Source organism: Dipodomys spectabilis, unplaced genomic scaffold (genome assembly GCF_019054845.1).
Source record: "Dipodomys spectabilis isolate Male_0828 unplaced genomic scaffold, ASM1905484v1 ptg000145l, whole genome shotgun sequence".
Classification (NCBI taxonomy): Eukaryota; Metazoa; Chordata; class Mammalia; order Rodentia; family Heteromyidae; genus Dipodomys; species Dipodomys spectabilis.
In genome coordinates, this window is record NW_024870822.1 from 3,905,001 (window position 1) to 3,923,248 (window position 18,248).

The 18,248-nt window shown below is 43.6% G+C and overlaps 1 protein-coding gene across 1 annotated transcript in view; it reads left to right on the plus strand.

Moving 5' to 3' along the window:
• The window catches only part of Pamr1 (peptidase domain containing associated with muscle regeneration 1), an 82,723-nt gene that overhangs the window by 23,047 nt on the left and 41,428 nt on the right, over positions 1-18,248 (plus strand). The window contains exons 2-3 of the mRNA XM_042691523.1: positions 7,726-7,902; positions 10,773-10,901. Of these exons, the coding sequence (XP_042547457.1) occupies positions 7,726-7,902; positions 10,773-10,901 (306 nt within the window). The remainder of the gene's footprint in view (positions 1-7,725; positions 7,903-10,772; positions 10,902-18,248) is intronic.

Consider the following 18,248-nt stretch of genomic DNA (forward strand, 5'->3'; position numbering starts at 1 on the left):
GACACAGACACAGGCACAGACACAGAGACACAGACACACAGACACAGACACAGACACAGAGACAGACACAGACACAGACACAGACACACAGACACAGACATAGACACAGACACAGACACAGACACAGAGACACAGACACAGACACACAGACACAGACACAGACACACAGACATAGACGCAGACACAGACACAGACACAGACACAGACCCAGACACAGAGACACAGACACAGACACAGAGACACAGACACAGACACACAGACACAGACACAGACACAGACACACAGACACAGACACAGACACAGACACACAGACACAGACACACAGACACAGACACAGATACAGAGACACAGACACAGACACAGAGACACAGACACAGACACAGACACAGAGACACAGAGACACAGACACACAGACACAGACACAGAGACACAGACACAGACACAGACACACAGACACAGACACAGATACAGAGACAGAGACACAGACACAGACACAGACACAGACACAGACACACAGACACAGACACAGACACAGACACACAGACACAGACACAGACACAGACACAGAGACACAGACACAGACACAGACACAGACACAGACACACAGACACAGACACAGACACAGACACAGACACACAGACACAGACACAGACACAAACACACAGACACAGACACAGACACAGACACAGACACACAGACACAGACACAGACACAGACACAGACACAGAGACACAGACACAGACACAGACACAGACACAGGCACAGGCACAGAGACACAGACACAGACACAGAGACACAGACACAGACACAGAGACACAGACACACAGACACAGACACAGACACAGACACAGACACAGAGACACAGACACAGACACAGACACAGAGACACAGACACAGACACAGACACAGAGACACAGACACAGACACAGACACAGAGACACAGACACAGACACAGACACAGACACAGACACAGACACACAGACACAGACACAGACACACAGACACAGACACAGACACAGACACACAGACACAGACACACAAATACATTTGTTAGAAATGGGGAGGGGTAGTTTCTAAAACAGATCATGACAGAAAAGAACACTGCTTGCACATCTATCAAAACTTGTACGTAAGCTGGGCACTGATGTCTTACACCTAGAATTCTAGCTACTCAGAAGAGGCTGAGATTTGAGAATTTAAGATCAGATCCAGCCTGCACAGACAAATCTGAGAGCATCTTATCTCCAGCTAATCTGGAAAAAAATTCAGAAGTAGTGGTGTGGTTCAAGTGGTAGTGTACCAGATTTGAGTAAAAAATCCAAGCAAGTGAGAGCATGGGAGTCCAGTATGCATATAAATCCCTACAAACCCCCCAAACAAACAAAACCAAAATACAAAATAGCACCCCCCCAAGAAACAAAAACCTGTGGGTGGGTATGTGTGCCCGCCCACTAAAAACACAAAATGGTAAGGTTATTTATTTATTTATTTTTGTCAGTCATAAGGCTTGAACTCTAGGCTGGGGCCCTGTCCCTGAGCTCTTAAGCTTAAGGTAAGCACTCTACTACTTGAGCCACAGCACCACTTTTGGTTTTCTGGTGGTTAATTAGAGACAAGAGTCTCATGGACTTTCTTGCCCTGGCTGACTTTGAACCATGATCCTCAGATCTTAGCCTCCTGAGTAGCTAGGATTACAGGCATGAGCCACTGGCGCCCAGCTTAGAATATTTTTTGACATTTCTTTTTGCTTCCGTTAATAAGACCAACTCTTTTCTCCTCAGCCCTTTACCTCCTTAGCCCTGTACCTCTGTGGTAAAGTGAAGGGTTGGAGTAAATGATTTTCAGTTAAAAGAAAATTTATTACTAACCCCATTGGAGTGTTTTGAAAATGAAATTGCATGAAGAATATAAAAAGTACTCTCTCTACAGAAATGCTAAAGAGCTTTCATATACACATAAGAAAACATTGAATAACTTCTGTTGTTTCTCTCAGTGGTAGTTTCTGGAACTGGCCTTTTGCACCATATTGAAATTCCCTGAAATTTATTCAGCTGAAGCCAAATGGTGAATGTGCCCTTTCCACAAATGCAGTTTTAATAAATGGAGAGGGGGAAAGACATCCAAGATGTTGCTCTTGCTTGCTTATTGCATTCTAAAATCTCTTTAGCTGGTCAATTTGAATATTTCTCATAGGATATAAGGAATATTTGGGGGGCACTTTTCTCTCTGTTCAAGCTGGGGGACTAAGAAAAATGATCAACTTGGTGACCACAAGGGAAGGAGCCAAATCATGAAAGCATGAAAACCTCTATTCATCTTAGCTTGCAACAGATCCATTTCTTTCTGTTGTTTTATTTAAGCTTCTCTGTGAAGTCTATGGATTCCATGCTAATGTCCCTTCAGGATTATTCATTCATGATTAGCCAATTGTTCATTAGTATGTATTTATGGTAATTGTACCAATGCCTTTTCCTCTTCTGCACTGAAAGGCCTGGGCGCTCAGGGAAGTTGTTTTCCTCTCTGTTGTACTCAGCATCCAGCCTCCCACCAGGGATAGATCTGACACTTAACTACTACTTGTGGAATGAAAAGGTGAATTCACCAGTTCACTCATGTTCTTGGTATTATGCCAATGGGGAAATGAGGAACAGAGTGGTAATGATTTGCTGCAAATTTGCCTGTCTTCTGAAAAAACACTATTAGTTCCCAACTGATGCTATAACAAATTGTTACAGCTTTAGTAATTTAAAACAGTGCACATTGCTTACTTGGAAGTTAATCAGAAAGATCAAGGGAAGGACTCATTCATTGCCTGGCATTTTCCAGTTTTTAGAGACTTCCAGTATCCTATGGATCATGATCCTTTCTCTATCTTCAAATGCTACTTTTTTCTGTACATCCTTTCCCGTGGCTTATAAGGGTTCTGTGATGGTATTGGTCCTATATAATAATGCATCCCACTCATTCCATCTCTAGCCTATTCTTTTTTAAGTTGTACTAAGTGTTTCATTGTGTTATTTCGATACATCCATATAATGTACCTATACTCTCTTTTTCTTTAAGTGAGTCACAGCTACAAATCCCTTCTCCTGGTACCTCTGAGTTCATTAGCTGAGACTGAGATATCTCTTACCTCAAAATTAATAGACAGAGCTGAAATAGGCAGAGGTAGGCTTGCTCACCGAAATACAGAGACATACAAAGAAAATATTTCAGGAAATTAATTCTTGGATCAAAGGACTCCCCCCACCCATATTCTACAGACAGTTGGAAGTGAACATATCTGTTTCTTGGTAGAGGAACAGGCTCTGCCAGCTATAAAAGCAGAGCAAACCTTCCTTGGTCTTTCATGCTGCAAAATATGGAGATATATTTCAAATTGCAAATGAGTTTTATCCTGTCCTGACTGCCTCTCAAGGAGTTATGAATATTTATTCATTCTTAGAAAACTTGAACAGGAGCTGGGAAGGTGGCTCAGTGGTAGAGCGCTTGCCTTGCATGCCTGAGGCCCTGGGTTTGATTCCTCAGCAGCACATAAGCAAAAAGAAAAAAGCTGGAAGTGGCGCTGTGGCTCAAGTGGTAGAGCTCTAGCCTTGAGCTGAAGAGCTGAGGGACAGTGCCCAGGCCCAGAGTTCAGGCCCCACAACCGGACCCCCCAAAAAAAAGAAAAAAAAAAGAAAACTTGAACAGTTATAGTGATTGTCCCAGGCTGAATAGAGGGAGAGGATGTAGACCTAAGCCATTCTATGAACATATATGTTGCATAGAGAAGACATAGAATATGGGTCCAGGGTACATAATGTGGATCAATAGTTCTAGAGACTTCCTTATAGGAAGGAAAGTGCCCCAACTCTGATATCAGTCAATTAGGAGCAAAACTAGCTTTCCTGGCCTATAACCCCAACCTAGATCTGATAGCTGAAAATATGTGACTACTGAAGAAATATAGCTCTAACTTACAGAACTGAGGGATGTCTGGCCTGCAGCCCATATAAACTCCTTGAAATCATTTGGTCTGGCTTGCCAAGACAACTATAGATGAGACTCAAAATTCAATATATCTAGGAGGTTTCTTTTCAGTCGAAATTTAATAAAGCTAGGTCTGAGAAGGATATTACAAATATCCAAACAACATTTGGCATAAAAAGGTTTCCCTACTCCTTGGAGTTATGACAGGATTCATTCAACAATTGATTTCTCCAGCACCTCTTATGTGCCAGGCCCTATGCTAGCAGCAGTGAATTAGTCATAGTTCCTGCTGGCTTACGAGCCCTTTAGGGGAGACAAGCAACAAGCAGGTATGGATGCTTCTTAGTGTCCACAAAGGATAGTTTCCAGGAACCCTATGAATATGAAAGTCCATGGAGACTCTAGTCCCCTATATAAAATGCTATCATATTTGCATAGATCTTATGGGGATCTACCCATATACTGAAAGCCACCTCTATGTTACTAATAAAACCTCTTATGACATAAGTGCTATGTAGGAAATACATAGACTAAATAAAATAAGTAAGAAGGAAGTCTATATATGTTAGGTACAGGCACAATGTTTTTCAATAAATTTTTGTGGTCAGTCCTGGGGCTTGAATTCTGGGCCTGGGTACTGTCCCTCAGCTCTTTAGCTCAAGGCTAGCACTCTACCACTTGAGCTATCAAAAACTTTTTTATCTGCAGGTGGTGTGTATGTATGGATACAGAATCTGTCAGTATGAAGCCTAAGGGCAAATAAAACCAGAAAATCATTATAAATTGTGACATCCTATAGGATACGGTGAAAGGGATGTATGATTTGCATTTTGGGATGAGAAGATGAGGGAGGTCCTCTTGAGACACCAGGATGGATGCTGAGGTCCAACAGTTCTCATCTAGATGTTAGAGGTCAGTGGCTTCTCTGGGAACCTCAGAAGCATAGGAAGCTGAGCTAAGTCTGGAAGGATGGTTTCTCAGAAGGAGCTTATGGCACAGATGCACATACATAGGCAATGCTGTGAGAATGGGGCCAGCCTCTCGCCAATGTGAGGATTTTGCTGCGCCACCAATATTTGTGCAAGATGATGAAAGAAAGTCATTTTTTCCTAGCATTAAATTTAATCTCTTAATATTCAAATCATTATATTCCTATGAAGCTAGAAGGTTCTCAAGATCTGAGGCTGAGAATAGATGGTGATAATTTTTTTTAACTGAGTCTATTTGGTGAATTATGAGCTGTCAGTTTTGTGTCAGAATCCTAAATTGGAGCTGGCCTGTAATCCTAGCTGTTTGGGGAGGTAGTAAGCTGGAGGATCATGGATTGACGTAAAAAGCTAGTGAGATCCCATCTTAATCAGTAAACTGGGCATGGTGGTGGCACATGTCTGTCATTCCAACTATATGGGAGGCGTAGGTAAAAGATCAAAGTCTGAGGTAGGGGCTATTGCACAAAGGGAGGGAGGCAGGGTGAATAAATTCGGTCATCCTATCAGTATACACTACGTGGAAAATGAGCTATGTAACTTGTAGGCAGGGATAGGAGGGGCAAACGGGGAAAGCGAAGGAAGGAGTGACATTATTTTAAAAAAAGTACTCATGACCAGATTTATGAAATGATAACCCTTCTGTACAATGTAACAACAGTAACATTATAGACTTTAAGTCTGGTTCTGGGCAAAAATAGGAGACTCTACCTGAAAGATAACTGAAACAAAAAGAATTAGAGGCATGGTTCAAGTGACAAATGGTAGAACATTTGGGGTCCTGACTTCAAAAATCCTGTAATACAAATAAAATAAATAATCAATAGATATCCAGATTTAGGGGAGGAAAATAGACAAACTATATTGTTCCTAGTTTAGGGAAGGCTATATAAAGCACTCCAGTCTAGGGAAGGCTTCACCAAGCCTTGTCCAGATTTACTTCTGCTTGAATCATCTTCCTTGTACAAAACTTTTAGAAATAGAAAACCAGAAAAAAGCAAAGCAAAGAAAACCATCCAGTCTGTTTCCTAGCCTGAGTTCCTCTGAACAGCCTCCGATTGATTCTTCTTATAGAATGCCAGCTGGCTTTCTTTTTACTTAAGGTATATGAAGAAGAAGGAGAAGGAGAAGGAGAGGAAGAGGAAAGAGAAGAGGAGGAGCAAAGAAGGAAAGAAAAAGGAAATGAAAGGAAAGGAAGGAAGGAAGGAAGGAAGGAAGGAAAGAAGGAAGGAAGGAAGGGAGGGAGGGAGGGAAGAAAAAATCCTACCCATTAAGGAACTTTTTTTTTTTAATTCTCATAGGAAAGAACATTCAATTGTACTTAGGAACAGAGTGAAGTTAGAGTAAAAGTTCACACTTGTGAAACATTGAAATTCTCTCAAACATACTAATTGTGGTACCTTTTGGTTTGGCTTTGTAGATGCTATGAAAGTGGCATGCTGTAAATGGAGGAGCCCAGCATAGGAAGCAGTGCTGGGCCATCAGCGATGCCCTGAATAGCCTGGTCTAGAGCATGGTCTCCAGGCTGTGTGATAGCACTCTTGACTGAACTGCACAGCCTGAGATAATTGTGCCATTGCATGCTTTCTCTTGGAGTTGTGCAGTGCTCAATCTGTGCACATATAAACAACAGCCTGATGTATTCCAGTAACAGTAGCTCTGAGGTCTGGGGTTGTAGCTTAGCAGTAGAGCACTTGCCTAAGATGCACAAGGCCCTTTTCCCCACCTCCAGCGTGACAAAGAAGAAAAAAGAAAAAGAATCAAGAAGAAAAGAATAGAAAAAAACATCAGCACCAGGGAAATGTGTATTTGTTTATAAAATATATGCATGTTCCACTCTCAATCCATGTAAAACTGTGTGTGTTTAAAGATAAAAGTACAGAGACTTGGGCACTGGTGACTCATACCTGTAATCTAGCAACTCAGGAGCCAGAGTCTGAGGATGGTAGTTCAAAGCCAGCCCAGGCAGCCAAATTTGTGTGTGTGTGTGTGTGTGTGTGTGTGAGAGAGAGAGAGAGAGAGAGAGAGAGAGAGAGAGAGAGAAAGATAGAGACAGAGAGTCAGAGACAGAGAGAGACACAGAGAGAGAGACACAGAGAGAGACACAGAGAGAGAGAGAGAGAGAGAGAGAGAGAGAGAGAGAGAGAGAGCGAGCGCTGGTCCTGAAGCTTGAACTCAGTGTCTGGGCTCTGTCCCTGAGTTTTTGTTTTTGTTTTTTTTTTTGCTCAAGGCTAGCTCGCTACCATGTGAGCCACAGCTCCACTTCAGGCTTTATGCTGATTAATTAGAGATAAGAATCTCATAGACTTTCCTGCCTCGGCTGGCTTCAAACCTCAGATCCTCAGACCTCAGCTTCCTGAGTAACTAAGATTACAGGCATCTCTAACTAAATAGCAAAAAACCAGAAGTAGAGGTGTGACTCAAGTGGTAAGAGTTTCTCCCTTGAGGGAATAAAGCTAGGCAACAGCATGAGTCCTTGAGTTCATGCCCGAGTCCTGGCCCCAAACAAATGAACAAACAAACCAAAAGCCACACACACAAAACTAAAGTGAATACCAGTTATAAAAACATTCCATCTCTGCTCCCATGTGTGGGTTGGAATAGCTCTGTGGAGATGCAGGCCTAGGAAGAATTTGTACAGGGTTTTTCTCTCCTTCAGCCTGGGCATCATTTTGTTCGTAAGGCAACATCTGTATCCTAAGAGTGATGTTGAAAAGTTTTCCATCTTCCTTCCTGTCAGCCTCTCCTCACGTGTTGGGTTCCATTTCAGAATACACAGTCATCAATGAAGCCTGCCCCGGAGCCGAGTGGAACATCATGTGTCGGGAATGTTGTGAATATGACCAGATTGAGTGTGTCTGCCCTGGAAAGAAGGAAGTGGTGGGCTACACCATCCCATGCTGCAGGAATGAAGACAATGAGTGTGACTCCTGCCTTATTCACCCCGGTGAGCCAGGGAGGGATGCCCCTGGGGTTTCTTCCATGTTATCCAATGTAATGGATAGAAGTCGTCTAAATGCCTGAATTGTAGCAGCAGCCATCAGTGGCATGAATGTGACACAACTCAGTCCATTTTAACAGGTAGGAAAGGAATTAGAGGAGTTAGTACTTCTTGCAGTGTTAAAAGTTGTAAATCCGAGAAATCATCTACTCATTTGTTTAACAAGCAGACGGAGCAGCTCCCATGTCTGTTACTGGAACTACAGTGACATAAAAGAAAATAAAAAAATCTCAGCACTCCCAGAGCCTAAAGGCTGGTGGAGGAGATGGATAACAGGAAGTGCATTGTTAAGTGCAGTGATAGGGATGCACAGGGTACCATGGCAACCCAGAGGGACTGGGGGTGAGGTAGAGGAAAGATCAGTGAAGACTTGTTAGAGGAGGTACAGGGCTGGCTAGAGAGAGAATCAACATGCTGGTGGGTGGAGGGGTCCCATCACTGGGCATAGAATAGAGAACTATGGCTAGAGAAAGCTTGAGCTTTCCACAACTTCAATTGGCTCACTCTGACAGAAGTGTGTAAATGGTGAAAGATGCAGAGAGAAAGAGACAGACAGACATGAGATTTAGAGACAACAATCTGAAGGAACAATCAGGGACCAGATCCAGAAGTGCTTTAGAGGTCATTTGGCATTTGTTGCCAATCTCATAGGTGGTGTTAATTCCAATCACAGGTGGTTTTAATTTCTGTCATGAGAGCTGATAATAATCGCTGGTGGCAGTGGTTCAAGATGATCAAGGTCTGGGGACATGAATAGCAGGGGTGTCCAGGGGGACCTCCAGTATCATCCCACAGCACCAAAACCCTCAATAGACCAGTGTGGGTTCTAGGCAGTGAACCTCTCCACCTGGTCATTTGACAACGTTGCTGTCTTTCCCATAGCCTTGTTCATCTTAGTCACCAGGATGGTGTTCTTCCCTCCCCCACACCTCTTTGTCATGAACCTAAGGACCTGAAAGTGTATAACTGCTAAAAGAGAGTTTGCAGAGCCCTTAAGACCAGTCTCAGGATGTATCCATCTCCCTAAGAGAGCCATGTGTCTTTCTCTTGTAGAACACACACACGCACAAACACACACACACACACACACACACACTACGGGCCAATGCCAAGAAGCATGCTGTCTGCTCAAGAAAATGCTAGTTCGTCTTAAGCAGTTCATTAGCCATTAATTAATTTATGTATTCATCATTCACTTACTCAAAGAACATGCCAGTACTATATTAGTCCTAAGGATATAATATTGGTCAGGATGTAGCCTTTGATAGGGAAACAGGTACTAGGGCGCCAGTGGTTCATACTTACAATCCTACTTAGGAGGCTGAGATCTGAGGATCATGATTCAAAGGCAGCTCAGGGAAGGGAAAGTCCATGAGACTCTTATCTCCAATTAACCACCAGAAAACTAGCAGTGGAATTGTGGCTCAAAGTAGAGCTCTAGTTTTGAGCAAAAATAGCTCAGGGACTGTGCCCAGGTCATGAGTTCAAGCTCCACAACCTACAAAAAATGATCAAGCTAGTTGGGATAGAGATAAGCCAGGGAGAATTGTGGGGAAACCAGTATAACAATGACGGCCTTCTTTGCAGGAACTGACTATGTACCAGGTACTTTCCATTTGCTCATTTAATTTTTAAACACCCTAAGATGTGGGATCCATTTTGATCCCAGTGTGACAAATGAAGGCAAGGAAACATGGAGATTGCAAACAATTGGCTCTAGCACACCCAGCTGGACAATGACAGAGACAGAGCTTAGCTCTCTATTCTGATAAATACCAAGGGACGATTCCTACCGGTTCTTCCTGTCCCCAGCCACTCAGGAGGCCATGTTTTGAAGTGATCTAGGCCTGAACATTGCTTAACCCTAATGTGGCTTGTTGATGAGTGATTTGTGGATACCTTTCAGGCATTGCCTACTGTATCCAATGGCCTAGCTTGGTGACACATGTGTATCACAGAGATTTTATATATATATATTATATATTTATATATAATATATATATTTATTGTACAAATACTATACAGAGGGGTAACAGTTACATGAGTATGGTAATGAGTACATTTCCTATCGAACATTGTTACCTCCTCCTTTGCTACAGAGATGACTATAGTATTTGCTATGTTATTAATTTAAAAAGAATGTGCAGCATACAGTATAAGCCTAATATATGTGCATATATGCCTGTATGTACACACATGTATACACTTATGTATATTATTTCAGAGAAAGGGTATTAGTGGAATTCTCTAGATAATTTTTTCTGCTGAAATTTTGTTGTTTTTTTTTTTTGCTCACCTGAATTTTCTCAATATTCTATAAGAAGTGGGAAATACATCTATAAAGAGAAAAATAAGATTTTTCTTATTTATTGACAGATTTTACATTTTAGAAGAAGCTATTTCATGTTACTTTAAAGCCTCAGGACTAAGGGTATGCATGACTCGAGCTGTAGAGCACAAGCCTAGCTAGCTGGAAACCCAGAATTTAAACCTCAATACCACCAAAACAAAACAAATAAGAAACGAAAACAAACCCATCAACCATTAACTGGAAAGATGGTTTGGACCACTCTCTTACTCTCTGTTTCTAAATTCAGGAGAGTCTAGTATTGCCCTTGGGATGAGCAGTTTTTCTCAGAGTTTTGGCATGTGTGTGTGAGCGTGCGTGTGCGTGCGTGTGTGTGTGTGTGTGCGTGTGTGTGCGTTGGGGTGTGTGTCTAGAGGTTCTGCACAGTCATAGAGCGTTGGTCAGGTGTCCCGAAGACCACCAGAACTAGCAAGGAGGAGGACTAACATCCTTGTTGGAAATCTTTCAGGCTGTATGATCTTTGAAAACTGCAAAAGCTGCAGGAACGGCTCATGGGGGGGCACCCTGGATGACTTCTACGTGAAGGGCTTCTACTGTGCCGAGTGCAGAGTGGGCTGGTACGGCGGAGACTGCATGCGTAAGTAGGCTCCACACACGTGCTCCAGCCATCGCGGGCACACGCTATTTTGTAATGGAAGTTTACAACAGGCCAAACTCGATCTCACTGGAATCTGACTTTGGAAATGCTGGAGGCCAGGGGGCTTTCTAGGTAACAAAGATGTGTTTCCATCTGCTGAGTGTGGATTGTGGAGAGCTGTTTGGTATTGCTGTTCCCAGAAGGTGTCTCTCTCATTCTCTCTGCTCAGAGGTCTGCCTACAGCCTGTCTCATGTCAGAAGCAGTGACATCGGCCAGCACAGAGATGGAGAAGGCTTCAACAATGTTGCCTCAAGGGCATGTTAAATAGGAAATTCGTGTGGACACATTTTCTTGAATCCTGAATTACATTCCTGGAATCCCACAGCAAATTACCAGCATACCATTTGTCCCAGGAAGGGGATTCTGGAAAGTACTTGATCTCCAAGAATGACTTAATCTCTGTTAGAGTTCCCCCTCTGGATTCCAATAATTCTTGGAAAACAGTGGAAATTTAGCTTTTCTCTTTGTCTAAGATTCCCTTCTGTAGAGCCCTATTTGTCAGGAGTCCTTTTTGAGAGCTTCGTCGACTCACAGTTATGTGATTTCAGGGATCTTTTAATATGCTTCCTATTAGAATCAGAAGCAAGATGAGTAATATTTGGCAGGAGGGAGTGGGGGTTTGAACTCAGGACCTCATTCTTGCTATCAGCCCATTCTTTCATGGGCCTACCTCCAACTTCAAACCTTCAGATCTCCAGAGATGTGTTCTACCACACCACGCATGTTGTTTGAGATGGGATCTTGTTAACTTTTTTTTTTTTTTTTTTTTGCATAAGCTAGCCTCAAGCTACGATCCTCCAGATCTCTTCCTCCCAAGGAGGATCATGGACGTGAGCCACTATGTCTGCCCCTTGAGGAATTTTACTTCTAGGAAATGGTGGTTTATGAAAATGGTGGTTTGAGTATCATTGGTATTCTCCACTTGATCTAACTTGTAGCAAAGTGTCACAAAATGTTTGGGTCCACATACTTCCACCATTCTCAGAGGAGAGCTTTGTCAGCACTTTAGGATGTACCCAAGAGATCTAGAATATGGTTCATTTTTAACATGCTGATCTCTTTCTGCTGTAATTTAAAACTCTGATGCCGCCAATTTAGATTGTTTCTAGGAAATTTAATTTTGTACTTGATAGATAGCTTCCAAGTAGGTGAGTAACAAGATTCAACCCTGGTCTTCTCATGAGATTATGTAGCAATAATGTTCAGAACATTTATCTTTGAATGACACGCACCTTGGTTTAAGTAAATGATGGAATTTGCCTGTTACTAATGTGTGGCTTTGGGCAACTCATTTAGCATTTGTTCATACTGATGTGCTCCCTTTACAAAAGGAAAGCAGTGCTACCTATCTAACAGAGCTGATTTGAAGGATTCAATGAGATAAATGCATATGAAGCATTTAGTGCTGGTGCCCAACATGGCCTCACATTCCTGCCTCAGCCTCCCAAGTACTGGGGTTACAGGTTTACAACACCACATTTAACTCCCTTGCAGTCAATGACAATACTATTCTATCTCCTACTAACAAGTTCCCTTCTGATAGCTTAGTTTACTCTAGAAAGCAGGAAGATAAATCTTTGTTGAGAGTATAGTGGATAAGGTTTCGGACAGCCATGGAAGGAGGAAGAGGTATCACTGAGTATACATCCAGGCATGTCCAGAGTAGCTAAGACCCAGCTGATTCTGAAGCTCCAATGTTGAGAACATAGGTAGGAGAGTTGTGTAAGGCTCTCCAGTAATGTGGGCATTGGTGGATCCAAGACTTGGCTAAGATATAGCTAACCAGGGCCCTAGCTAGGTTGAGAAATACATGAAACCAGAAAGAGCCCCACAAAAGAAGCCTTAAGACTAGAGGTCATAATGAGGAGGGAAAATTGGCTTAGTGGTAATAAAGCAGTGGATGGATGGTCAGAGAATAAAGCATCTAAGGAGATGCTTCTAGATGTGGTTGTGGTATAGCACACTCATGCTGGCCTGGATTGAGGTCCAGGCTGTGGTTGGGTTCAGGCAGAAGGGCAGCAGCATGGCAGGGCCTCCCCTTAGGGTGCTCACAGAAGCTCAGGTGGCCACACCAGACACAGAGGCACATTTGAGCCTTTGGCTCACATCCCATCCACTCATATTCCCCTGGCGGAAAGAAGTGAAGCATCTTAGCTGCAATCAGTGAATAGGAAGTGCACTCTATCTCATTGAGGAGGAGACAGCTGTTTCTTAAACAAGAAATACTCTAAGCACTCCAGGTGAGTAAGAGGACATTTTGTCAATAGGAGAGAGGACCAGAATGTATGTGTGCATTCTGAGCATATGCCTTTCCTAAATTACCTACTGGTTGAGTCTCCGTTGAGCCCTAGTGTGAGCTGGCCAAACTCAGAGTCTGATTGGTTAGACTGGTGATAGTGAACTGAGGCTGTATGAAGGACAGAACTGTCTTAGGGCCCCCAGTTTTTGCCACTAGGCAGATGTCTCCTGCCTTTATTCATTAGTCTACAGATACATTTTACAGATCACTGTATGTGCTAAACATATAACAATAAAAAGACAGACATAGTCTCTGCTATGGTAGAACTTGCCATTTAGAGTACACACACACACACACACACACACACACACACACACACAGAGGTAAAAAGAAATTTGAAGCACAGTCAATGCAGTAAAGAAAACAAATGGGCTTAAGAATAACTTCCTATCTGATTCTGTTTCTGTATCTGTGAGGGTCCAATTGTGTTGATTGATTCCATTATGAAAGCCCAGTTCTGTACACTATGTCATCACAGCCTCTGGCATTCGTGGAGCATTTCTTAGGGAACAAGTGACATCAAGAGCCCTCAAGAGGTGTGCAATCCATCAATGCAGCAAGGCTTCTTGGAAAGCCCCATTCTGATGGTATTAGGTTCTTCTCACCTGCACTTCATATTCTTGGCACCACACCAATGTGCACAGAATTCATTAGAAGAAGTAATTCATTCCCTTTTCTGTTGAATGGCTGCCTGGTACTGGGTACTGTGCTACCCTCCTGTGTTAGAGGAGAACTGAATCATTGGGTGGCCCCCATCATGGCTGGGACACAGGGCAGGAGCCACACAGCAATGCAAGCATTTGCCCAGTAGATGGCGCCCAAGCAATCCTTTCAGACGCCTAGATTCAGAGGGAGGAGGCTGCTTTGCTGGTACCATCTGTTGGCAGTTTGTATTTTTGCCACAGGAAGGGCCACAGGCAAGAGCTCCAAAGGGGCATAGTGATTCAACTCAAATTACAGAACATTCCACGTTGACATGGAGCAACACCTTAATTTGCTCACTGTCTTTGACCATGTCCAGATATTAACATTGATGTTTAGTATTAATGTATATATAGTCTTAACATTTTGTATAGTATGAATGAATAGTCTCAAATGTTATTACATGATTGATTGATTCATAACTGCAGGAGATTGTCTGATCTAGGAGAACAGACAGAGTGCCCGAGGCCAGAGTCCTGAGGGGACCCATTCACACCTCCCTTCTAGGAAAAATGGTATCTTTGAGTATCCACACGAAGAGCTAGTGGTATTTCATTGCTACAGGAAAGAACTCTTTCTCTCTTCCTGCTTTCAGCTTCTTAATGTGAGATATTGTAGATCTACAAGTTGAAAGAACAGTATCTATTCCAATATTCTCTGCTTGGATCCACCAATTATTCCTGTTCTTCAGTATCTGGGTTTCTCTTTTTCCATACTGTGGATTTGTGAATTTTAATATTTTCTGCATTCCATCATGTTAGTATGAAATTTTCTTTTTGATGTTCACATTGTCCCAGAGTTAGCCATTGAAGACCGTTCGATAGGCTTCTACCACATCATTCTCTGAGCACACTCCCCCACACTCTACCCTCCCATCCCTGTAGAAATGGGTTAAGCTCACTGTACTGCTTAGTTCCGATCCTGAAAACAACAGTTCTCCAGGACTCTGGGCTCTTTTCAGTGGGGAAGAGTCCTCAAGAACTGTGATCTAGGTCTTAGCTATTCAGCGTGCTGGCAGCTAAAGTCCAAACCAGAGCTCCCTTCAAAGCTTCCTAGACTGGGAAAGTTGAGTTCTTCAGTGGAACGACTCCATTGACCTCCAGTGCTCGCTGACCCCCTGGAGTGGTGTTATTTAACTTATCTCTCAGGCTTTTTCTTAGTCTCCAAGACCAATAGAAGGGTCCAGAGCCACCCACGATGCTCGCAGCATCACCGTGAAGCCAACTTTTCAGTCCCTGAAGGATACTGGAGACCTAAGAAGGTTAGGACATCAACCCAGATGAGAGGGGATTTATGGGGAGAGATTATGGGCCCTTAATACGTTTATCTTCTTAGTAATGGCTTGGACAGAGGTAGAGGAACAGAGGAAATGGCTGTAAGCCATGGCCCAAAATGTTTGAGGAGCTAGGATATCAGAGAAGATGATTTGTGTAGGCTGCTTCCGGAGCCATATCGAGAATGATTAAAAGTAGGTTTGAGAGGGGAGAAGGGAAGGAGGAAGGTGGTGGGGAAGAAGAACAAGGGAGGGAGGAGGAGGCAATGAAGGAGGGAGGGACAGAGGAGAGAGAAAGAGGAGGGGAGGGGAAGGAAAAGGAGAGGAAAGAAAGGGAGAGGAAAGGAGACTCCTGGAATCAAGTTACTGAAAACTGGTTCATCTTGCCTTAGATTTTGTGTCCTGAAATTTCAGGAAAATAATAGTGCTACCTTAGCCCAGATTCTGTCTTTTTTGGTTGAGTTGATAAGACCTAGTTTGTAGATGATGATGATGATGATGATGATGATGATGATGATGATGATGATGATGATGAGCATACACTGGCAGCTTTGAGGAGGAACTAAGCAGTAGAGTGGTACACACTATGCTTTCTGGACCATGACTTCAATGGAATAGATAGGCCAATTGGTATAGGGAAGAGGGACTTGAAAAGTACTTCGATTGGGCTGAGAGAAATGCCATTATCTGGTTTTATCATACCTTCAGTCAACCATGAGTTGAGCACCAACTCCATGCATGTAAAGCTGTGAGCAAGACAATGTCCTTGCTCTCACAGAATGGCCAAGGAGGACCACTAAGGGACAGTTCTGAAGTATCAACCAGACTGAAGCTTTAGGGCAAGCCATGGAGTCCCTCCTGAGCCTCAAATTGTTTCTGATGAAGACCTGCCTGATCAAAAGCACGGCTTAGCCCTTACTATGAGCCAAGCATTGTGCTAAGCCCTTTCCTGTCATTTACTCATTTATTCACCATTGCAGCCCTATGCAGAGCCATTTAATAGGCTAGGCCACTGATCATGGAGGTGAGGATGCAGGCTGGGGAAGTCTCAGTCACACAGCTTACAAGGGGTAGAGCCAAAATGTGAATTCAGATGCCTGGTTCCCAGAGCATGTGTCTTAGCCTTCTCCACTGAGGTCAGAGGTTGTGAGCCCCGCCCCCAACCCCACCACTCTGAGTACCCAGCATACAGTGAATAGGATGAGCCAAAGCATGCAGCAGGTGCAAGCTTCCTTCCTGTCCAGGCTGGATGCATTGCAAAATACACATGGCTGATGCTAGTGGCTCATGCCTGTAACCCTAGTTACTCAGGAAGCTGAGATTTGAGGATCATAGTTAAAAGACAGCCAAGATCAGAAAGTCCATGAGACTCTTACTTCCAATTGATGTGCAAAAAGCTGGAAGTGGAGTTGTGGCTCAAGTGGTAAAGCTCTAACCCTGAGTAAAAATGCTAAGCTCTGTTAATACTTTGGGCGCTGCCAGGGCCTGACTATATTTCCCTTCTAGTACAGGTTCATGAGCCTGGCAGCAGCAGGGTAGAAGCTGAGCTATATTCGGTGGTTCTTAGGCCAAAATAGTCATTGTCTCCCAACCAGACATGACCCAAGCAAAATAATATCTATTGTCATTGGCTGAACATTTTTAGGAATCCTACCTAATGCTAAATGGTTTATATCTCAGATCTCAGTCCTTCAAACCGTGATGGCAAATTCTTCTGTTACTCTCATTTCCAAATGAGACACCTGGGCCCAGAAATAGTGAATTTATCTAGGGGGGCACACAGTAGAGAATGGCTGTACTGAGATTCAGACCCAGCCTGGTTCCATGAACGAGTCCCAGCCTGCCTCCTGAGTTATTTCTGAAGGAGAAAGGAAAAACAATGCCTCTCCCTGTGTCTGAATGAGGCTTTAAAAAATCACACCCCTAACCCGAAAGATTAAAAAAAAACAAACACGGGCTGGGAAGGTGGCTCAGTGGTAGAGTGCTTGCCTTGCATGCATGAGGCCCTGGGTTCGATTCCTCAGCACCACATAAGCAAAAAAGAAAAAAGCTGGAAGTGGCGCTGTGGCTCAAGTGGTAGAGCACTAGCCTTGAGCTGAGGAGCTGAGGGCCCAGAGTTCAGGCCCCATGACTGGACCCCCCCCAAAAAAAAACAACAACAAAAAAACATGAAGCCAAGGCACTTTTCAGAAGTGCACGTGTCTCTCTTCTGCCACCTTCCCTACCCCCAATGCCGGAGATGACAAGACTTTTGTGGGCATGTTCATGGAGGGCGGTGGTGGTGTTCATTTTTGCTGGGAACTACCCCACACTCTTTTTGGTTTAGAAATTGGTGGGAAGTTCCTTGAGCTCTGCAGAAGTCTATCCAGATAGCCCACCTGGCTTGGCCTATAGGAATGACAAGGGTAAGGATGAGATGAGGATTTGAGAGTCCAGGGGATGGCCCACTCACTTCTCTCTCTCTGTCTCTCTCTGTCTATCTGTCTCTCTCTCTCTCTCACACACACACACACATGCACACACACATGCACACACACACACACACACACACACACACATGCACACACACATGCCCCTTCCTTTACAGCCACATGGTTAGAGAGAATCCAAGCATGTCGTCTGGGCCCTCTGCCTGCTCTGGTCTTTCAGCTCAGGACCTGCTTGGTTAGCCAGTGGCACTTCCTAGCCATGATACTGGCTGTGTTCACTGTTCTGGCCTGGACAGCCAGGTGTCGTTTGCCTGACTCTGCATCCAGACCTATCAACTCTCAAAGGAGAGCTAAAGGGATCCCTTGATAGGAAGAAATGGAGCTCCCTCCTCCTCTTCTCCTTTTTGCCTACTATCTTTTGCTCCAAGCTTGTTTCCAAGAAGGGGCCTCTTTGTCTCTGGTTGGTTAGAGGTTGTACCCTATGTTGGGGCTGTGCTGCCCTTCCCTTTAGAAGTGAGAAAAAGTAGCACTGAGAGTGGAGACATTGCATGGTTTTGGAATCCGGGCACCTTCCTTAGAATAG